General features: G+C 55.3%; 1 protein-coding gene across 3 annotated transcripts; it reads right to left on the bottom strand.

Moving 5' to 3' along the window:
- Window positions 1-2,830: 2,830 nt before the first annotated feature.
- Window positions 2,831-15,409, bottom strand: PNPLA5 (patatin like phospholipase domain containing 5). Of its 3 annotated transcripts, none has more exons than XM_032345580.1 (9): window positions 15,164-15,409; window positions 14,531-14,763; window positions 12,500-12,565; window positions 11,990-12,199; window positions 10,364-10,424; window positions 9,090-9,275; window positions 6,982-7,114; window positions 4,696-4,812; window positions 3,955-4,138 (listed from the first exon to the last, which is right to left on the bottom strand). In XM_032345580.1, exons 1-9 carry the CDS (start codon window positions 15,354-15,356, stop codon window positions 4,045-4,047), a joined length of 1,293 nt encoding a protein of 430 aa, XP_032201471.1. In that variant the 5' UTR covers window positions 15,357-15,409; the 3' UTR covers window positions 3,955-4,044. The 3 variants fall into 3 exon arrangements, with proteins under 3 accessions (XP_032201474.1, XP_032201471.1, XP_032201473.1); XM_032345582.1 differs by having other exon boundaries at window positions 7,006-7,114; XM_032345583.1 differs by lacking the exon at window positions 6,982-7,114 and having other exon boundaries at window positions 2,831-4,138.
- Window positions 15,410-22,537: the final 7,128 nt, after the last annotated feature.

The raw sequence follows: 22,537 nt of genomic DNA, 5'->3' as shown, positions 1-22,537 counted from the left end.
AAAGTGTAAAGGGAGTGCACTTGAAAGGGTTAGATTCCTTATTATGTCCGCAGAACTAACAGCAGAAGCATGCGAGCTGCTTGGGACAGGGATCTGCCTCAGGCATCAGGATACACCCTGCAGACAGCTGGCACTTAGAAAACCAATCTGGGGCAGGGCTTTGCAGTCAGCCTGGAAAAGTGCATTGAGAATAGGAGCCATGGCTGTGCCAGGGCTCCAAGGCCCAGAGAGGTCCTCGGCTGGAACATTGGGAGAAAAAGGAGCATGGCTGACTCATGATTCTAACTCTGTTGATGGAAGAACACGGCATGGGTCCAGAGGGGACTTTGATATTACACAGGTCTGGGCCCCATCACGGCTCCCCTGAGTTTTCTTTGGACTAACCCCCACCCAGGGGTGGTCTAAGGCTCAGAGGAGGCCCAGTAGTCCTCCTAGTCTGGTGCCCAACACACAGCTGACATGAAGTTAGTGCTTTTCAGTTCCTGCTCCCTCTTTCTTATCATATGATGCAGTCTAAAAGGAGCATTTACTTTTCTCAAGTTAATATTTCATGAGGCATATGCTGTTTGCTGCATTTTATGCAGGGGGAACCTGAGGCTCGGACACGAAAGGGCATTTCCCTAGGTTACATTCATGCTCAGTTGCAGAATTGGGACTCAGGCCCACGTCGACCTCTGTTCAGAGCCCTAGATCCCTCCTCTCCTCTGTAATGCCTCAGAGCTCTGTACTAGGAGGCTATATGGGTTAACAAGCCGGGAACTCTGACCTGGATCAGCTCCCAGGCTGTTTGCTTTGTCAGCAGAGCCCCCTCCAGGCTTAAGGAAGAACATAGCAGCGTCGGTGGATGGCTCAGTGAAATCCACAGGCGTTGCCCAGGCTAAGCCCATTCATTCTGAGGCTGCATTCACAGAGGCAGTGACGAGTAGGTGGGAGGTGAAAGGCAATTTAGGTGCAGTAGTGGTCATATTGTATCAGGGGCAGCACTGGACTCCATCCTCCTAAAGGGATTTGAACAAACTAAGGGTAAGGTGTTGTAGTTTACTGAGCAGAAAGTCTGGGTTGGGGATGTCCCTGAGAGTGGCTGTAGGGCACAGGCTATTCACTATGGAGAAGATCAGCCCCAGAGGGGGCAGTTCACCCCCTTTTTATCTCTGCCATGCTGTCCCCAGGCAGAGGGAGCAGGCAGGGTGCGTGGTCCCAGTGTGCAGAGCTGGGATCAAAGGAGAAGGCCATAGGCAGGCAGATTTTAAAGCCACGTGAGAAGAGGTCTAAGAGTTCAATGGGAGAGAAAGTGGGGAAGTGCTTATAAACTGTAAAGCACGGTGGATGAGGCTTGTGAATAGTCACTGCAACCACAAGTTGTGAACAGGTGACCCTGATGCATGAGTCACAAATAACAAAGACCAAAAAGAGTTTTATCAGCAATTGAGATATTCAGCCAAGTAGGCTAGAAATATTTAGCAACGTGCTGCTTGGGGAAGGAGGAGGATGAAGAAGTAGGTGGGAGTGGCCGACTCTCTTTCTCAGTCTAAGACACAAAGCAAAGCAATGGGGGCAAAGATGGCCCTAGGGTGAGCCCCAAAGAACCAATGAGAGAGGGGGTGATAAAGGGAGGTCTGTTTGCCCACGGGAATAGAGGCCCACGTCCTTGACACAGGACAAAGGACAGGGGAACAAGAATATTCTCAGAGCCCCCCAGAGCCTGTAGATCCTCAAGCTGGTGTCTCGGGTGGCCAGTACCCCCCTTTCCACAGGCAGAGGAAATCCCAAACCCAGTACCTGGGAATGGGGATAGGGCGTCCCAGCTCTGGGTGAAGAGAATCCTTGGGCCTTCGAGATCACATGACTCAAAGTAGGACAGCTCCCTTTGTGACAGCAAGAGGGGACAGAAGCCAGCTCAATCCCAGGGGATCCTAGATCCTGCAGATGAGCGGGGAGGTGGACCCTCCTGGAAGTCCTCACTCTCTCTCCCTTTCAACCTCCCGACCCCAGACCCTCCTATGCTCCACTCACTCACTCTGCACTCACCTTCTTGCTTCCCTGCTCCCAGCCCTCCACTGACCACCCAAATCAATGTGCTGATCACCATGACCGTGGCCGCTATGACCCAGCCTCTGCCTGCCCTCCACCTGCCCCATCATTCACAAGGCTCGCCGGCCTCACGGGCTACTTTGTTTCTTTTTTTTTTTTTTTTAAGATTTTATTTATTTATCAGAGAGAGAGGGGGAGAGCAAGCACAGGCAGACAGAATGGCAGGCAGAGGCAGAGGGAGAAGCAGGCTCCCTGCTGAGCAAGGAGCCCGATGTGGGACTCGATCCCAGGACACTGGGATCATGACCTGAGCCGAAGGCAGCTGCTTAACCAACTGAGCCGCCCAGGCGTCCCCTTTCTGTTTCTTAAACACAGTGACTGCATTCCCATCTCGGGGCCTTTGCGCCTGCTGTTCCCTCTGCTTGCAAAGCTCTTCCCTCAGCTCTCTGCCTCTCCTCTGAGGCCTCACCCCTGACATCATCTTCTTGGAGAGGCCTCCCTGGACCACAGACCCAATGTCGCTCCCACCCCGACCATCATCGTGTCCATCTTCTCTTGCTCTCCTCATGGCACTGCCACCCCTCAGATGGTCTCATTTTCAATTTCCAGTTGGCTGTTCGGCATCAGCTCCCCCCACTAACCCATATCAGAGTGTAAGTCCTTTTTTTTTTTTTAAAGTTTATTTATTTATTTAATTATTTGACAGACAAGTAGGCAGAGAGGCGGGCAGAGACAGGGGAAGGTAAGCAGCCTCCCTGCTGAGCAGAGAGCCCAATGATGTGGGGCTCGATCCCAGGACCTTGGGATCATGACCCAAGTGGAAGGCAGAGACTTCAACCCACTGAGCCACCCAGGTGCCCCCAGAATGTAAGTCTTATTCACTGCTGTGACCCCAGAGCCTACCACCCATTAAGCAAAAATCAAATAAATGAATGAATGAATGAACAAAGGAATGACTTGTTATCTCTTTTGTTTAGATTTATTCCTTTTCTCCCTTTTTCCCTTGGACCTGCCTCCATTTCCCCACCTCCCCCCATCCCTGCTCAGGCTGAGTGTCTCATAAGGGCCTGGCCAAGACACGCTGTGGGTTCTGCTCTGAGGACAGAAAGGGGGTCAGCTCCCAGGAGAGACTAGAGGAGGGCTGGTGTCCCCGTCTCCTCTCTGCCTGAGAAAGAAAGGGGCCTGGGCGGGGGGGGCGTGCAGGCACTACTGTACCATGAACTTTCCTAAAGAATAAGGGGGTGGTGTCACGGTGCTGGCAGCCTGGGGCCCTTGGGCACCCCAACAGGACACATACAGGTGAGCTTCTGAGATGCTGACGCCCCCTCTCTCCTCCCACCGTCCCGTCTGCTGCGGGGGCTCCTGCTGGATGGACCCGGTAGGAAGCCAGAGATCAAGGCTGTAGGAATGAGGCAGACCATGGGGGTCACGCTGGGGCAAGTGCAGGACACAGGAAGTCAGAGAGAGGACCTGAGGGGAGGCGCACCCCAGCCCGTCATTTCCATCTGCCTTCTGATCACTGACACTTGATCTTCGGTAAAGCACTCTGAAAATGGTTCGGTAAAAGTACCCGAACCCTGCTTCTCAGTAGATGCTGGCCCAGGGTCCTCAACATGGAAATTCAAAAACCAAGATGTGTGCCTCAGCTCCTACCTTCCTTTTTCCCTCTGATGTCAGAGTGACCTGGACACAGCTACCAAGCGACATACCAACAGGCTGGGCCTTTCCCAAAAAAGAAGTCCTCAGGCCCCAGGGAGGGGCTCCAAGGAACAGGGGCTACGGAGGGGCTGGTGGGACCCCTTCTGGCTCCTGGGGGCCACCGCCCACACAGTCAGGGGCAAGAGTGGAGGGCAAAGAGGGGCTGTCCCTTCCGCCCTCCGTTCAGCAGACAGCACGACACGGAGCTCTGAGCTCCAGAAGACTAGTCAGGACCCGAGGACTGGGGGCAGATCTGGGCACAGCGTGAGGGCCAAGGCAAGGACCAGGGGAGGCCAGTCAGTGGGCTGGCCCTGCTTACTGCCCCTCAGGCCTGATGGGGAGGTCTGAGCCCTTGGCCAGGTCCACAAGAAGAGCTGCCCCAAGCTGGAGGGGACTGGTGATAGGCAGGCTGCAGAGGAAACAGAAGCCAGTGAGAGCAAGGTTTTAGAGCACAGGGATGGGCCAAGGGCAGGGTGGAGCTGTGTGCGGGCAGCCCTCACATTCAGGGAGCCCTGCGGTCATTCTTCTGCCAGATCCTGCCAGGTGGAAAGCCCTGAGGCCCTTACTCTGGTCACACGGACATGGGTGGGAAGGTTCCGGGATGCTGTGAAGTGGGCCGGAAGGACAGCGGGGTCTCTAGGCAGTAGGGAGGGCAGGTCGGGGAGAGACAGGCAGCCCCGACCCAGGCCCCACAGAGGACATGTGGGGACAGCTGGAAGGCTCTGATGGGGATCTGGCCGAGCAGGGAGATGCACTCGTCCTCTGGGAGCTGGTCCTGCAGACTGACCAGTGTGATGGGCATCAGGCCCAGCACGGGTCTGGCCACAGCGGTGACCAAGCCTATGCCAGTGGCTGCACAGGAAGGCTGGAGAGAAGGACACGGAGGGTGTGGACGGCCCGCCCAGGGTCCAGGAAAAATAACCACAGCCACACCTGCTCCACCGCGGGCCCGTGCACCCACCTCACCTGACCAGCTGGAGGAGCTGGTCCTTCGACCTGGAGTAGATCTCGAGGGCGAAGCTCTGCAGCACACCCCACATCCACCACAAGTCGCTCGGCATATTGGGCAGCCACACCGCCAGCCTGGAGGAAGGGGCAGAGAACGCTTCGCTCAGCTAAGCCCGAGCCTATGGCCCAGCGGAGCCCACCTTCCCCGTGGGCCCAGAGCATAGCTTCGGGTCCCTGCACCTGAGGCCCTGAGGCACCAGTCCGAGAGGAAGTGGAATAAGGGGTAAGAAGCACCCGAGAGTACGGGCTCCACTGCAGAACTGGTTCATGGCACGGGGCACAAGCGGCAAGCACGAGGCAGGGAAGAGCTGGGCTCTGGGGGCAGGCTGGGGTGGGTTTGCAGCCCAGCTCCCCTGCTCATCAGCTGTGTGACCCGGGCAGGTCGGGGAACCTCTCTGGGCCTCAGCTGCTTCGCCCGCCAGAAGAGGGCCATGGGCTTGCCTGCAGGTCCTAACCGCCTCCCTCTCTCTGTGTCCCTCCTCCTCCTCCCCAGACCTGCCCTCGTCACTCCACAGACCTCCCTCCGCTCTCCCCTGAGCAGCCAGTGACATTGCCAAAACAGACGTCTGATCACAGCCCTTTCTTGCTCCAAACCCTCCCACAGCTCCCCACCTGGGCCCTGTGGGGTCAGCAGAGGACCAGGTCATCCAATTACGGCTGAGAGAGGGCCTGGCTGGCCACCATCTCAGAGTCACTGGACACAGCGAGGCCTACCCCGCAATGTGCTGCCTTCAGCAGAGCCTCTCAACCAGGAACTCAAATGGACAGACAGGCCACAGGATGTAGTATGAGAAGCAAAATATAAGCTAGAGCATCACCTCCCTTTTTCTGGACTGTCTGCCTCTATTATTACAACCTACACGTTGAGCATGTTGGTTACAAAAAATGCTAAGTCTGAATTTCCCAGTGGTCTGGACAGGATTCTCCATCAGTGCTCACATATGGACCCTTTTTTTCTAGCTGAAAAGTCTAGCCTTTACCCTTATCCTGTTTGACTTCAACCTGTGATTTCAATCTAACAGCTCAGTGTGAGGAGAATCTGAGTTAGCAGAAAGCTCTCTCCTGGCTTTGGGCCATGAGCAATTTCAACAGCAGGGCTGATCGAGTCATCATCCCAACACAGAGCAAAACAGACCTGTGACTCATTGTCATTGACCTTTTAGGGAATAAAGAATTTAAAAAAAATACAGCTCTCCCTATGACACTTCTCTACTGAAACCCTTCACTGCCTTCTAACACTGTTAGGATAAAGACCACATTCCTCACGTGACGCTAGAGGCCTGCTTGTCTAGCCCCTGCCAGCCACTGCCACACCGCCTCACCACCACCCCTTCTTATTTCCTCTGCCTTCTGCCCCCGGACCTTTGCACATGCAGTTCCATCCCTCTGGAATGCTTTTCCCTTCCCTCTTTGCCTAATGGACACCCACCCATTTGATTATAACTCAAGAGTTACCTTCTTTAGGCAACCTTCCCTGACCAGAGAGCCCCTAGTGTGAGCCATCTCAGTTCACAGCCAGTATAGACCTCTTTTAGGAATCACAACCAGTATAGACCTTTCTGAATATTTCTAGGCAGAGGTGTGATTGCACTGATGAGTGTGTGATGGTTTGGGGACTATGAGTTCCACAAGGTCAGGGCCTGGGTCTGAGTCAGGGCTGCCTTCTGATCCCCAGCCAAGGCTTGGCCCCTGGCTAGGCCTTCAGTATAACTATCGGTGGAATGAATGAACAACCAGTGCAGAGTGATTCATTAATCGGCCAAGTTAGAGTGTTTAGTGAGGGCTTACCCACAACCAGTCTGCCCTGGAAGGGCCTTGGTTTACAGAAAAGGAAGCTGAGGCCCAGAGAGGTCAAGAGACCCAGCCCAGGCCACACAGCTAATCTGAACCAGACCAGCCCCCAGAGTTATTTCTCCAGAAACAGCACATCTCGTCTGAGGCTCTAACAGGTAGAACAAAGGGCCAAAGGTCGTAGAGACAGGGGAAAGGCCAGAGCTTCGACCAGGAGGCCCTGCTCCTAATCCGCCGGTCACAGCTGCCCACCATCTCCCCACCAGTCTCATCTTGCAGAGGAGAACCCGCGGGATTCCTCTGGGTTGTGCAACCAGCACCAAGCGGCCCGGGGACGCCAGCCAGGTTCTGCCCACCCAGCATGCCAACTGCCCCTCCTGCCTGAGGCAATGGGCTTCCCCACAACCCCAGTGACAAGCCAGCCCTCCCCTCAGGACCCTGGCTGGACCTCACCTTCTGCTCCGGAAGTAAACATACTCGAAGGGTAGTGTATAGGGCAGCAGCAAGTAGGTCAGTGCCTGCCCAAGCCCCGACCGGCAGAAGCGGGCCCAGGGGCTGGGGTCCCGCATACACGCTCTCTTCAGTGCTACAAGAGAAGCCATGGCGTGACCACCCACACCCCCCAGCCAGCCCCCTCACCAGCACCCTTTGGCCAGGTGGCCTGAACCCCTTTCCACCTTGTACAGTCCACAAACTGCCCACCGCCCCCCCCCAGCCCTGTTTGCAGAGAAGGAGACTGCACTGATCCGACCCCTAGTCTGAGGCAGCAGAGGGCTGGGCACTCAGCATGTGCTCTCTCACTATTGTTCCCAAACCGGCAGGGCGTGCCCCTTTCACAGATGAGGAGACTGAGGTTCAGAGTAGGGAAGTGACTTGCCCAAAGACCAGGCCAGGAAGTGGCAGGGTCCCCAAGATGGACCCAAGGACTGAGGCTCCCCGAGTTCCTTCCATCTCTCCTGCCCCTCTCCCAGCAGCAGCATAGCCGGAATGACAACAACCACGTCCTGAGCCCCCAGTCCCTGAAATGACCAGCGTAGAAAGGACTGGCATCCTGGCCAGGGCAGAGCTGGAGCCCAAATCCTCATCTTCAGACCATGGCTGGGCCGCCAGCCTTGACTCTGGCTAGTGCTGCGGAGAGACAGCCACGCGGAGGGGTCACAGAGGACACGGCACAGAGACCAGGCTCCTTGTTCACCTGCCGTGTTTCCCAGACCGAGTCCCTTCCCTTACCTGAGCCTGCGTTACCTCCTCTGGAAAGTGGGGCTCAGCAGGACCTACCTCCCAGGCAGGTGGGCAAGGACTAAGAGGGGGTCTGTAAAGGCCAGTCAGGTAACTCGACGTCGGGGGTGGGGGGTGGGGGGGGTGGCGGGTGGTGGTTAGCTGGCTGCGGGGTGGGGGGGTTGCCTATCGCGGAGGAGGCTCTCTGGTGCCCCCGTGTGGCTGCAGGGATGCCGCCTTGGCACCACAGCTCCAAGCTTGGACCTCAGGGGCTCAGCACACGTTGAGGCCCACTTCTGCAGGCCGTGTATGGTCCCCCGTGCAGAGCAGAAAGAGGCGCCCTCCCCGTCCCCTTTGCCCACCCATACTGTCTTTGATTTAGACTCAACCACCATCATCTCTCCTCCCGGGCTCCCCCCTCCTGCCGCCCAACCCAACCCCTCCCAGCTAGGTGCGGTAAACACCGGACCTACACTTCAGAGCAGCAGTGAACTCTGGAAAGGATGGGTTGCGCCTAGTAAGCCGCCCCCCCAGTGTCTCCCCATCTCTCTGCTCGTGCATCTTTCAAAGCCACCTGCCTGACCTCCCAGCCTCTGCTCCCCTGCCCTCAACCACGACCCTGCCCCCACTAAACCCAGGACATTTGCTCACGCCTCTGCCTGGATGCTCCTCTTCTCCGTTTTGTCTGGCCGATTCCTCCTCTCCAGTCTCACTTAGATGCTGTTCAAACCCACATCCCTGCCACCAGGACACATGCCTGGACCCTCCTGCTGCACCATTGTGACTTTGGGGTCACTAAGCAGGAGAGCAGGCCAGTTGGCTCAGGACGGAACCCCTGCTTGGGCTATTTGTTAGCTGTGTGACTTTGGACAAGTCACTTAACCTCTCTGTGCTAGGGCTTCCTCATCCATACAATGGGAACAATACAGTGCCGTCCTCAGAGTATTGCTGGGAGGATGAAACGAGTCCCTCTCCAGGTGGAGAGTCCAGAACCTTCTGTGTGTGCCTCTGTCACGTCCCTCAGGACTTCCTGCCCTTCCCTGGCCCGTGGGCCAAGACCTGGCTCTCTGAGGCACAGATTTGGGTTTCAATCTCCCAGCTGCCTCTCTGAGCTTTGGTTTCCTCCTTGGGGAAATGGGGTAAGGAAAGCACGTAGGCCACAGTTGTGGTGCAGAGTGAATGCCACCTCAGGTCGAAAGGCCCTTGGCACCCAGTAGGTGCTCAATAAAGGAGTCCTGTCCTCTTCCAGCCCCTGAGCACCAGCAGGGCAGGGTCTCTGCCCCCTGTCCCCTGGATGCAGGGCATGGGATAGGGGAGCTAGTGCATGAAGGAAGGACCCATACCCGCCTCCAGCTCTGGTGAGAGCTGCTCAAAGTCGGGCACGTCCCTGACCAGCACGTTGGGCACCGCCCAGTTGAGAGACAGGTCCCCCTTCTGGCCTCTGTCGTGGCCGGTGTCCTGGCTCCCATCAGCCGGGGGTGGGGGCTCCTTTGATGCCAACATCCAAAGAATTGGTTCCTTGGTAAGTCCTGGGTCAGCGGAAAGGAGGGATAAGACAGGTCAGTGTGTCCGGAGCCCCCTGGTGACGGCGACGCCCCTGGCTCTGCAGCCACCCATCCTCTCGATCCGCAAACCCCGCGCCGGAGACCTGCCTGCTGCAGGATGGATCCACGGCTCCTCCCGAATGACCTCTTCCTGCTCTCCCCTGGCCCTTCTCCGCTCCCCATCTCCTGTGCACTTTCTAGTGGTTCATCGGAGCCCAGACCCTGAAGATGCAGTCCAAGGTTCGAGCCCCGATGTCAACAGCTGCTAGCTGGGGGACCTAACTGCTCCGTGCCTCAGCCTCCCTCTCTGAGAAAGGAGAAAATGAACGTCTGCTTCAAGTGATTGTTCTGAGAATTAAACACCTAGAGAGAAAACCTAAAGCTCAAGCCCAGATTTGGGCACGTATTAAGTGCTCAGCAAGTTCTTCCCGATGCTTTGTGCTTGAGGCTGTTGTGTGGGGTCAACGACACGGGTTCAGGAACCAGATAGCCTGGGTTCAAATCTCAGCTCTGCCATGTCGAAGAGCATTGGGTGACCTCCAAACTCTTCAGCTGAGAAGACCTCTGTAGCCCACCCCCTCCCCCATGACTACACACACACACACACACACACACACACACACACACACAATCCTGGGGCCATACTGAGTTTTGTGCCCCAAAGGCACTTGCCTCTGTTCCTTTACTCTCGCTCATCTTCCCTCTGCTTGGAATGCCCTCTTCCTTTCTGTCTTCAACGTTTCCCTAGTCTCCATAACTAGTCAAAGCCCAGCATATCTGTGGCCGCTTCCAGGAAGCCCTCCTTGCCCACCTGCCAGGCTGGGTTAGGTGCCCCCTCTCTGAGCATCCCTCCACCTCCGTGGGGACAGGTCTCCCCACACCAGTCTAAGGGCAGCTCAAGAGCAGGACACCCGTGCGATCCTCTCGAGGTCTCCAGCCTCCAGCTGAGGCCAAGCATGGAGCAGAGACTGAGGGAGAGAATGCGGGAGCTGAGGTCCCTAACGGTGCAAACACCTGGAAAGCAGGATCTACTCGGATTGCCCCCCCCCCCCACCATGGGAGCTGTCACCTACCGCGTCTCTCCAGGAACCTGAGGGCGTCCAGGTAGCCTTGTCTGCAGCTGTCGGCTACCACCTGCCAACACACAGGGCGGAGGGGGATGGGCAAGGCCTGGCCCTGGCCCTCGAGTTGTGGTCACAGGCAAGACAATCATCTCCTGCTGGAAGCCATCCCCGCCCAACCCGCGCTTCCCAAGAACCCCCTCGGCAGGGCTCGAGGACCCCAGTGCTGGGCCGGGAGGGCCACGGGACTGCAGACAGGATGAGCTGCTCCATCTGCTTCCCTCCCCGCAGCCCCGTGGCACTTCCCTCCTCTAAGACTCCTTGGTGGGGAGGCGGCTCTAGCTCCAGACTCTCCGCTCTCGGTCTTAGTTCTCACCTCTGGAAAATGGGATAAGGTGGCCTGGCCTAGGACACCCGGAACACTGCCTGCTTCCCTGTGTGTCAGGCATGGTGGCTGCCTTTGCCCTTTGATGTTTATTTCCAGAACCAGCCTGAGATAGCAGAGAAAATTGGGGGGCGGGCACATCCGCCTGTCCCAATCACAGCTCTCCTACTGGGGACAAGGCACCTGCAGGTCCAGGAGGGAGCTCTGCCTTCCCTCACTGTGTGGCCTCAGGATGGCCACCCCACCTTTCTGGGAGCCCCGGCTTCCTCGTCTCTAAGAAGCGGCTGAGATTTTCCATCCACCACACAGGTGGAGGGAAGGTCAGAGTAAATGAACACGATCTTGTTGCATAAATTACAAACCACGACAGCACCGAGGTGCCTGGCTGGCTCAGTTGGCAGAGCACGGGACTCTTGATCTCAGGGTCATGAGTTTGAGCCCCGTATGTGGTGCAGAGTTTACTTAAAGTAAAAAACAACACAAAACACTACAGAACCATAGGATGAATCCAGGAATAGGGGAAGGCCAGGGCATGGGTGGGGTAGAGGAACAGGTTATGGAGATAAACTCTTTTTCTTTGTTTATAACTTTTTATATCTTTAACTTTTTAAAGATAAAGATGTTTAACTTTTTATATTTTTGTTTATAACTCTTTGTTTATCTCTCTTTGTTGTCAAACTACCCATTTTCCAGAAGTATCAAGGGCATAAAACAAGAAATCCAGGTCTACGGTCCCTTTTTGTCTTGCCTATGCCTCGCCTTCATGGGGTGGCAAATCTGACCACAGTTTAGGGCAGGGGTTAAGAGTATGGTTCTAGGCTAGCTGCCGATTTGAAGTCTGGCTTTGCTGCTTCCAGGCTGTGTGACTTTGAATAAGCTGCTCAACCTCTCTGAGCCTTGGGTTCTCCTGTGAGAAACAAAGATGGTCGTAGCACCTTCCCACAGAGCCTGACCCGGAGGAGTAGCCGCAGAACCCTGGCTCACGCCCCAGTCAGCGGACTTGTGCTAGCCTGCCTCGATGTGAGGCCAGGCTTAACTCAACGTTCCCCCAGGCAGGGGAGCAATAGTAAAGACGCACCTTGAGCCCCATGCCGCAGGTTCAAGAACTTGGCTGTAGGACTCAGAACATGTATCCCAACTGCACTGAGGTCAGGTGGGGTGGGGTGGGGGTGGGGACACAGCCTGATTCACAAGACCCTGGATCATGGCCAAGCCTCTAACACCATCAAGGCAGGCACCGGGGCCCGACCTACCTCAGGGCTGGGGGGTACGAGGGCGGCGAACCCCAGGAAGAAGTTCTTTGTGGAGATCTGGAAACTGGCATTGAAGGCATTCAGCTCATGCATGCTGGCCGATGAGCTCTGGGGGCAGATGTCCACTGTCCCGTGGAAAGGGGACACAGTGATGGTGGAGGGCGAGTCCGCAAAGGGGAGGTTGTTGCTCAGAGCCCCGTCGATGTAGCGCTGCAATTCAGGGGGACTGTCTGCTCAGAGTGCCCTCTCCTGTCCCCACACTGCCACGCAACCACCAGCCGGAAGTGGGCTGCAGCCGGTGACCTCTAGCTGCCCCCAAGCCACTAGGACCATCTAGTCCAGGATGCTCCGAGCACCACCCCCCAGGAGCGGGGGAGGGGGTAGGACAGCACACAATAGGTGCTCAGGAAGCACAGTTCCCTCCACCCACACGGCTTTCAGCAGAAGGTACCCTCGGCACCCAGAGCTCAGGGCAGGGACTCAGCCATCAGGCCCCCAAAGTGCACTTACCTCCCCTCTGAATTCGGGGGGAATTGTCCCACAGTAGAAAGGAAAGTAGAGGGTGCAGACCAGAGCCTGGGAAAACAAGTCGGCGCAAACACCATCGCTCGTGCTCCTGGCGTTCAGAACCCGCTCTGGGCATGGTCTCTAACCCCAGAGCTGCCGGCAAAGTTTGCTGGCATCAGTCTCGTGTGCAACGGGGGAAAATGAAGCCTAGAGAAGTTGGCACATCCCAGCCAGATGCGCAAGGCTAAGAAGGTACTTGAATGCAGGCCTGTCGTGACACCGGCCTCTTCTTCCCACTGATGGGTCCTCGCTCACTTGCGACTGCTGCTGGGATGCCCCCCCACCATCACAAGGACAAATACAGGCACCAAGTACCACTTCTCCTTTACCAAGCAGGCAGGCATTCTGTACCGATGATCTAGATATGTCCCCCAGAGTGTGTTCCCTAGACACTGATCCAACCAGATGAATTTCAAACAAGAAACCCTGACTTCTGGGGGGCTGGGGGGCTCAGCTGGTGAAGCATTTACCTTTGGCTCAGGTCATGATCCCAGGGTCCCGGGATCGAGTCCTATGCCGGGCTTCTTGCTCAGCAGGGAGCCTGCTTCTTCCTCTGCACCTCCCCCCACTCATGCCCACCCTCTCTCTCACAAAAATAGATAAATAAAATATTTAAAAATAAAAAAGAAACCCTGACTTCTTTATCCACTTGGAATTGGAAAACACTGTCTACTCTTCCCCGTGGAGGCTCTGACAAGTCCTGCAGTGAAAAAGATGCTTAACATAGTGACATTTGGGGCTTGAGAGCTCTGTCTTGGGAGTGGGAGATGGAGTGGGAGGCTGCTCTCCTGTACATGGTGTAATACTTAGCAACATCCTTGGCTTCTACCTGCTAGCTGTCAGTACTTTGCGCATGTGCACACATACACACACACACGCATGCACATGCACGCACACACATGCATGGCACACACGTGTGCTCACAAACACATATACACAGAATTTTGACAACCAAAACCGCCTCCAACATTGCCAAATGTTCCCAGGGAGGAAAAATTACCCCTGGTTGAGAACCACTGACCTAGAGCTAACCAAGCTCACAGAGCACAGAACATTGTCTCGTGGTCTACTTGGAAATACCTGTCCAACCCTCTCTGGGAGAGGCAGAGCTCATCCTGCCTCTAACCTGCTGGAGATGTAAGTGGGAGCCTTGCTCCCACAGATTGATAATAATGGTGACAGCAGCTAATGTTTATTGAGCACCTATTACATGCCAGGCCCTGTGCTATGTGCCATCCAGGCAAAGATGCTGGGCTAAACTTGAGGCTCCCTGGCTGGCTTCCTCGAGAGCCCATGGACTCGCGCTCACAGCAAGGGTCTGGCCCCTCTCCTGCACAAACTAAGAATATGATCATCACAGACTCAGAAACAGTCCCCATGTTGGATGCTGGGGTCAGCAAGATGAAGCAGATTCTACATCAGGCACCTCTGTCTGCGGGGACAGCACAGACCCTAATAAGAACGGGGAGCAGAGCTCCAGGCCTCCCTCCCTGTCTCCCTCCCTGCCTGAGCCTTCCCAGGGACCTAATCCCTACTTGGCCCACCTGAGCACTCCCACAGCCTGTCACTGGCCTCCCTCCCTGACCCTGTGGCTCTCTGTCACCACATCCTGTTTTAGGACAAAACTGGATTTTTTCCTAATCCACTGTGGGCAGGCACCCCTCCCTGGGAAAGCAGGGGCCCTGAGTACAGAAGCTGGATTTTGCCCCCTCCCCAGCCAGTCCCTTCTGTGTTCCACCGAGGGACCTTCCCAAAGCAAGCAAGGAGTCCCATTCTCACCTTGTGGCCCCTCTCTGTACCTCGACTCTGTCATTCTCTCATTTGTAAACAAACCCAAGCCTCAAGTGACCAAGCGACCATCCCCCACCCCCACTCCTGGGAAGGACTGTCTGCCCCTTGGAAGCACCTGGAAGTCACTGCAGAGATGGAGCGAACTCACCTGCCTCTAGGCCATGGGTCCCACCACAGGCTCACCTGGATGACTTCATCACGGGTTGCAAAGTCGGTGACTATGATGTTGTGTCCATCCGGCCAGCGAGTCAGCGAGATGCCCAGCCGCTGGGAGGCCACGATGTGGATATCGGAGGGCAGGCTGTCCTGCAGCTGCTGCCTGATGTGCTCGATGGGTGCGAAGGCAGGGTGGAGGATACCCAGGCTCAGCCTGTCCACTTGCTTGACCATGCCCAGGAGATGGGAGCAGCAGAAGTCTGCGGGCGTGGGGAGAGGAGGGGGTCCTCCGTCACCCGGGGGCCTGCCCACATCCGTCCCAAAGACTTGACCTCCTTCCCGGGTACCATGGGAGTGGAGAGTCTTCCCCCTCTCCAGCTCAGAATATCTGTCCCCGGCCCTACATTCTAATGCTCTGTCCACCTTTTGATCTTGGGAACAGCCTCCCCAGATCTGATCAGTCCTCGGAACAAGGGTAACCGTACCCCAGGTCCTCAGGGACCTTTTTGGGATCCCCTGGGATCATGTTGGGTGTAAAGGGAGCAGGGCAGAGCGCCAGGCACCGGGCCCTGAAACGCCCCTCTCCGCGCCCTCTCCCTCCTGCGTGAAGCCCACGTTTCCTACCCCCGTACCCCCAAGTCCGCGCCGTCCCCCACGCACCGACGGACTTGCCGGCGATGATGGCGATGGCGTTGAGCGCCCCGGACGAGGAGCCGTAGAAGCGGCGGGCGCCCTGGAGGAGGTGCGGGGCGCGCTCGCTGAGGCAGCGGGTCACGCCCACATGGTAGAGCCCCAGGAAGCCGGCGCCCGAGAAGGACAGGCTCCAACTGCCCTCGTCCTCGTAGCAGCGCATGGCAGTGCGGTCGGCCGGGCTGGGGCGCGGCGGCCGGGCAGGGGGCGCTGGAGCAGGGCGCAGGAATTCCGCCCAGATGAAAGGCTCGGGCTGGAGCCCCGCTCCGCCCCGCGCCGCGCCCCCCGCGGCCCCAGCCAATGGGATCCCCGGGCCGTGACGCCCCGCCCCCCCCAGGTGCGCGGCGGGTCGGCCGCGAGCTGTTAACCGGGCGGGTACCCCCGCGTCGCCCCCGCACGCCCGCTGGGGGGTGGATCGCGGGCGGTGACTGCGGGATGACCCGCCCCGGAGCAGTGGCGCCGGCGCTCCGCCTGATCTCTGGGAGCAGAAGGGTTACTCCCGCCCCCGTTTTACAGATGAGGGAACTGAGAGTCAGTGAGGGAAAGTGTTAGCCGGCAAGTGGCAGGGCAGGACCCGCAACACCCGCCCTTTGGGGTCAAGCCGGACTTCATTCTGCAGCTGTGCTGGTTCAGGTACCAGCCGCAAGCTGTGTGACTTTGCGCGAACTCCTCACTCTCTCTGGGCCGCAGTTTTCCCTTGGAGGCGAAGACCTACAGAGCCCTTCCTGCTCTGGTGGCGGGTCCTCTGGCGCAGACCTGGGCGGTGGGGGGACAGCTGGGACAGCAGCGCGGGCACTGGGCTCAAGTGTTCTTTGCAGTCGTCCTCACAACGCTGCGTGGGTCAGGACCGCCGTGCCCGTGTTCCTTTGGGGACACTGAGCCCTGGAGAGGCTTAGGCACCTGTACGGCCAGGAAAGGCCTCCAAGAAAACGTGCCCACACCCTTAAAACTGGGGCAGTGGTTCTGGAAGTCGAACAGGCGAGGGGTGAAATTAAGCGCCCCCAAACAAATGACTTGAGGCGTCCATCAGGGTGTTGCAGAGGAGGGGGGGGGTGGGGAGTAGCCTGGGGCTATTGATCATAGGGGTGACTCCACCCACCACTTCCCCCCACCCAGGGAATGGGTGAATAAAGAGGATGGGACAGTTCCCCGAAGGCCGTAGAGCCTGAGATATGATGAGCAGAAGGAGGAGGTTTACTGCCTGGTGTCATTTATGCAAACGTTTAAAAACACTCCCAACGCATTGCTATGTATTTTTAAAATAATATACTACCCACCTGCGAGATGGATTGGTAGGTCACGCTCTATATATGTATTAGAGGGCGAGCCCCAGGGAGTGGAAGGGAAGGAAAACAGAGGTGGGCTTTAAGTCAGACTTGCCTGGTGGGTCAGTCCCTCCCCCCACCACTCCCAGACAGAGTAAGGGACAGACCAGTGGAATAGACCCTCCTGGGCTCAGTTCACTCAGCTCTAGGTGAGGGCCCAGAGGCCCCTTTCCTTGGAGGGAAGTCAGGCGGAGTCTTCACAGGCAGACCCGTGAAGGCTGACAACCTTCCTTGGCAAGCATGCCCCTCCTACGTGACCCTGGACTAAGCGCTGTCTCATTTTAATCTCACAACAGTCCTCAGAGATAGACAGTACTACAACCCCGTTTTGCAGATGAAGAAGCTGAGACATAAACCAGGAACCCAAGAAAGCCCAGCCAGGAAGGGGCTGAGCTGGCACTCCACGAGTCTTCTTGTGCCCAAGCTTGGGGCTGGAGGAGTCCATAGGAACCAGGGTGGTAGGCATGATGTTTCGTGACTCGGGAAGTAGAGGTCTTTCTGCAGGAATCAGGGCAGAATGGTGCTTCTGGGAGACTCCCAGAAGCCTGACCCTGGGATTTTTTTCTTATGCCAAAAAGCAAGAAAGTGTTTGAAAAATGGTGAGGACTTGTCTAAAGGATACAGAAGCCAGCTTGGATACCACAGATTAAGGGATATTCTACTAAGTAAGCTGCCCATACTCTTAAAAAAAAAAAAAAAAAAAGGTGGGGGGGTGTGCTTGGGTGGCTCAGTCATTAAGCGTCTGACTTTGGCTCAGGTCATGATCTCAGGGTCCTGGGATCGAGCCCCACATCAGGCTCCGGGCTCAGCGGGAGGCCTGCTTCTTCCCTCTCCCACTCCCCCTGCTTACGTTCCCTCTCTCGATGCGTCTCTCTCTGTCAAATAAATAAACAAAAAATAAATAAAAATCTTAAAAAAAAAAAAAAAGGCTAAGGTCATAAAAGATAAAGAAATACCACTGACCAAAGAAAACCAAAGAGATGAGACCACTGAGAGTTGACCCTGACCCGGAGGCAGAAAGAGCCAGGAAGAACGCGACTGGGACAACTGACAACATTTAATGTGAACTATGAATTGAATCACAGTGCTGGTTTGATGTTCCATTTACCGATTTTAAACATTCTACTGTGGATCCACTAAAAAAAATCCTGTTCTTAGGGAATACCCTGAAATAGTTAGGGGTAGAGAGGCATGGGGTCCGCACCTACTTTCCAGTGGTTCAGAAAAATACCTCTACTTCTCTGTACCTGCGTCTACCTCTCCGTCGGCCTCTGTACATGGGGAAAGCAAATGTGACAAGCGTTATTGATTCAAGACTCTGAGTAAAGGGGGCACGAGAGTTCTTTCTTTGCACAAGGCATGGGACGTCCTTGAAAACATGAGAGCATACGACTCAGACCCAGGGCCGTTGCGTCTGTTGAGACGCAGAGACTCTGGAAAGGAAACAGACAGCCAACAGTTAATGCCTTCTGGTCTGGCTCCTGGGGAGCTAGAGGGAGTCCGTCTGCCACCATAAGTGGGGAGTCCTGTCCAGGGCCAGTGTTTCAGTGGAGCCTTTGGATTGGAGACCGATCAGGGATCCACGGAGGGTGTGATAGTGACTCCGCGGAAAGCCAGTCAGAGTGTCTGCCCCATGGCCACGTCTCCTTTTCCACGGATCCTGCGGAGAGAAGTGGTTGGAGCAATAGTAAAAGTTCCCAAAGGCAAGAGAAGCATAAGAAAGAGGATGAGGAGAGCCCTCCGGTCACCCCCGAGCTGAGCAAGAAGGAAAAGAAGAAGGGGGCGCCTGGGTGGCTCAGTGGGTTAAGCCTCTGCCTTCGGCTTGGGTCATGGTCCCGGGGTCCTGGGATCGAGCCCCACATCGGGATCCCTGCTCAGCGGGGAGCCTGCTACCCCCTCTCTCTGCCTGCCTCTCTGCCTACTTGTGATTTCTGACTGTCAAATAAATAAATAAAATCTTAAAAAAAAAAAAAAAAGAAGAAGAAGAAGAAGGACAAGGAGGCCGGGGCCGCCATAGCTGCGAGATGGGGACAGGGACACCAATAAAAAGAAGACCGAGGGAGGAAGAGGTTTCAGACCCACGAAGGCCACTTTAAGCACTGTTTTCTTCTTGAAAGAATGCGGCATAGGTCTCCGAAAGGAGGAAGTTCCAGAATGCTATGCTTCTAGCGACTCGGGCAATGCTCCTGCCTTGTCCTATTTTAAGAATGGGGTGATGAGGTCGGCCTCTTGTGAAGCTCCCTACGGCCACTGGGGACTTCCCCATGCCCTGAAGAGCTCCAGACCCCCTCCTTTCTGGAGAGCCAAGAGCCTGGTGCCACATCTGGCCTGCACATCTGCCAGCCCTAGGCGCTCGGTGTCAGAAGAGCCGCGGGGTCTGCCAGGGGTCGGGGCTGCTCAAGGGCCACCGAGTGTGGTCCTGTGGATGCACGTTGCCATCACGGTCCCACCGCACGTTCAGAAGTCTCTTAACAATGACACGATGGTCACTGACAGCAATGGTACCCTCAAGTTCCCGCGGTTTTGTAAACATCGAGACAGCTGGAAATCCTGCACAAGGCAACTGTGCAAAGCCACACGGCGTCTGTCTGGCTGTCTGCAGAAAGAAGGAGGACGTTTGCCCTGACCCCGGGGACACCTACTGTGGAATGTTCTCAAAGGTGCTCCTTCTCCAAAGTGTGTTATGAAGCCAAAAAGGTGTTAGACAAGACTTTATGTGTTCTGGGAGCCCTGATGAGCACAACGAATGACTCCCTCGTTGTCTCAGAAGTTTTCCCGAGAACAGGAAGGGCCCCGAGACAGATTAGAAGATGTAATCCGGACAAACAAGCCCAAAAAAGAGCATCGGGGTAGTTTGGGGAGCCTGACAAAACCCAAGAAAAGTGGTCAGAAGATGGGAACTCGAAAAAAATGCTGCTTCCTGGGACATACCACAGCCAAGGCTCTGTCCAAGGAAAAAATAGACTTTCCTAAGATGTGTGATCATTTCTTGGGCAGAACATGGCTCATTTTTAAAGTTGGTTGCTCTCCTAAAGCCACAGCAACAAAGGTAGCAAGAATCTAGCTCCCAGGACGGAACGTGAGGGATAATGCGTGCCATGAAAGGAACCAACGCAGCAGAAACAGAATCGGGGTTTTATTTTTCTTTAATTTTTAAATCTTCTTCTTAGAATCAGGGTTTTAACTGCCCTGAGGGAGCAGTGACATGAAACTGAACTGAGACACATGAAGTCGGGCATGTAGGTTCACACTGCTCATCGCAGAAGAGCAAGTCATCACAAAGCCGGCGTGGCATCTGTTCCCGGGGATAAAGACCCGGGGATTTACAGGTGAGTCAAGGTCATTCTGAATTCCGGGTGATCTGGCCGAGAGTATCAAAACAAAACAACAGGGCCAACCAAGCAAGCAGCAATAGTCCTCAGCTGTTTCCTTGGAAAGGGCGGTGACGGGTCCCAGCGTAACCTTTGGTACACAGGTGGTATCTGGGTATCGCCGTTGGGTCTGTTGAGACGCAGAGACTCCAGAACAATGAGATTGATTGCACTTAGAGAGAGGACCTGGCACTTACTGGGCGCCTGCTGGATGCCAGGCGAGCGGACTTAAGAGTCTGAGACATACGCCTTTTAAAGGGCAATTGAAAGAAACAGATGTTCAACCTGATATGATTTAGGGGGATGGGTTCTGTGTCCCCCAAGAACTCTCTCAACTGTCTCACAGAAGAAGGAACCATTTTATTGTCTTTTGTTTTGAAGCACAGCATGAAAACCAGTAAGTAGAAAAACAGAAAGTTCATGTTTGACTTAACACCAAGGATACATTTTTAGGGGCGCCTGGGTGGCTCAGTTGGTTAGGTGTCTGCCTCGGTCTCAGGTCATGATCCTGGAGTTCTGGGATGGACCCACTCATCCCGGCCCCTGTTCAGCGGGGAGTCTGCTTCTGCCTCTCCCTCTGCTCCTTCTCTTTCTCTCTCAAATAAATACATAACATCTTTTTTTAAAAGAATACAATTTTCTTTTTTTCATCACGATATACGTACTCTTGAATCCCCATCACCCGCTTCACCCACCTTAAGAAGAAATTTTTAAGTATCCCACCGTTCAGACTTTATCCTAATAGATCTACAAATCAGTGTATTGGGATTAAATTACGGGATGATTTACAGAGGAGGGTTAGAGCACCTACGGTAACGTTGCGGTCCGAGGTTTTATCTCTACCTCTCAGGAATATTCCAGAAGAGGTTGTCATACACCAGCCTAGACCACATGCAGGGTCCTTCTGGCGGCGTATGGAGTAGAACGCAAGAGGTGGGGAATGGCTTAGTTTGAAATACATAGAATTGAAACAAATAAAGCGATCACACGGCCTGGAGGGAAGACATCCTCTCAAAGTCTGTCCAGAACTTCAAACAGTTCCTGTCACCATGTTGCCAGTTAATTGCAGGGGCGCCTGGGTGGCTCCGGTGAAGCGTCTACCTTCAGCTTAGGTCAGGATCCCAGGGTCCTGGGAGGGAGCCTTGCATCGGGGCTCTCTGCTCAGCAGCGAGTCTGCTTCTCCCTTTCCCTTTTCCCCTCTCCGTGCTTGTGCACTCACTTGGTCTCTCTCTCAAATAAAATCTTAAAAGAAATAAGTAGATTCAATCCCCTATGCCCAGTGCGCTCACTGTCCTTCTACTGTTTAATTTCAGTGATTTCTTATTGTTGCCTGGGGAGGCGGGGAGAACACAGAGGATGAGGACGCAGATTTGACACCACGGACTTCCCCATCCGTTAGGCAGGGAAGCCTGGCCCTTCCGCCCTGCGCCGCCCCTGCCGCCGTCCTAGGCTGCTTTCAACGTCACTGAACACTCCCGGTGTGCCTCTCTACCCTGGTCTGTTTCACAAGCTCGTAAAAAATCATGCCTGCTTGGTGGACAGGTGGAACCAAGCCACATGGTGCACGGCGTACAGTCGCCTCTTCCGGTGTCATCCCAGGCCTAGCAAGGACTTGCAGGGTGCTGTCCCGTCCTCCTCTGGCCTGGTAGCCCCCCGTGTACCTCCCCGCAGCCTCTGTGCGTGGCCTCCTTCTCCTAAGGCCGCCTGGCCACTCATATTTGGGATGCGTTTGTGCAAGATCATCCCCATCCCCTCTGGTTTTAGCCTTTATTTATTATTTTTTAAAGATTTATTTATTTATTCATTTGACAGAGAGAGAGAAAGAGAGAGAGAGAGAGTGAGAGAAGGAACACAAGCAGGAGGAGCAGGAGAGGGAGAAGCAGGCTCCCTGATGTGAGGCTCGACCCCAGGACCCAGACATCATGACCCGAGCAGCAGGCAGATGCCTAACGACTGAGCCACCAGGCGCCCCAGCCCTTATTTACTTTTAAGAGGTGGAATGATCCGTTGCTGGGAGAATAAGACAGTGACTTCTACTTACTGAGGTTTACATGTCGAGGTTCTAAAGTTTTTTTTTGTTGTTGTTGTTGTTGTTGTTTTTAAAGATTTTATTTATTTATTTGTCAGAGAGAGAGCGAGCGAGAGCGAGCACAGGCAGACAGAGTGGAAGGCAGAGTCAGAGGGAGAAGCAGGCTCCCTGCGGAGCAAGGAGCCCGATGTGGGACTCGATCCCAGGACGCTGGGATCATGACCTGAGCCGAAGGCAGCTGCTTAACCAACTGAGCCACCCAGGCATCCCTCGAGGTTCTAAAGTTAAAAAGAGAAAAGAAAAGAAGGGGCAGAACCAAGCCCTTGGAGGCCCTGATGGACCAGGGTGGGGCAGCGCAGGGGACACCGATCTTCACCAGCCCAGCAGGCCTGGCAGGTAGCATTGGCCGGAAGGACTGGGACTGGGAGCAGGTGGGAGGAATTATCTGTAAGACGGTAAGAGGCAATGATTTATTTTATTTATTTTAAAGATTTTATTCATTTATTTGACAGAGAGAGACAGAGCAAGAGAGGGAACACAAGCAGTGGGGTGTGGGAGAGGGAGAAGCAGGCTTCCCGCTGAGCAGGGAACCCGATGCGGGGCTCGATCCGAGGACCCC

This window comes from Mustela erminea, chromosome 6 (assembly GCF_009829155.1).
Source record: "Mustela erminea isolate mMusErm1 chromosome 6, mMusErm1.Pri, whole genome shotgun sequence".
NCBI lineage: Eukaryota > Metazoa > Chordata > Mammalia > Carnivora > Mustelidae > Mustela > Mustela erminea.
Note: the sequence above shows the minus strand (reverse complement) of the source record. Positions and strands in the feature narration are given on the sequence as shown.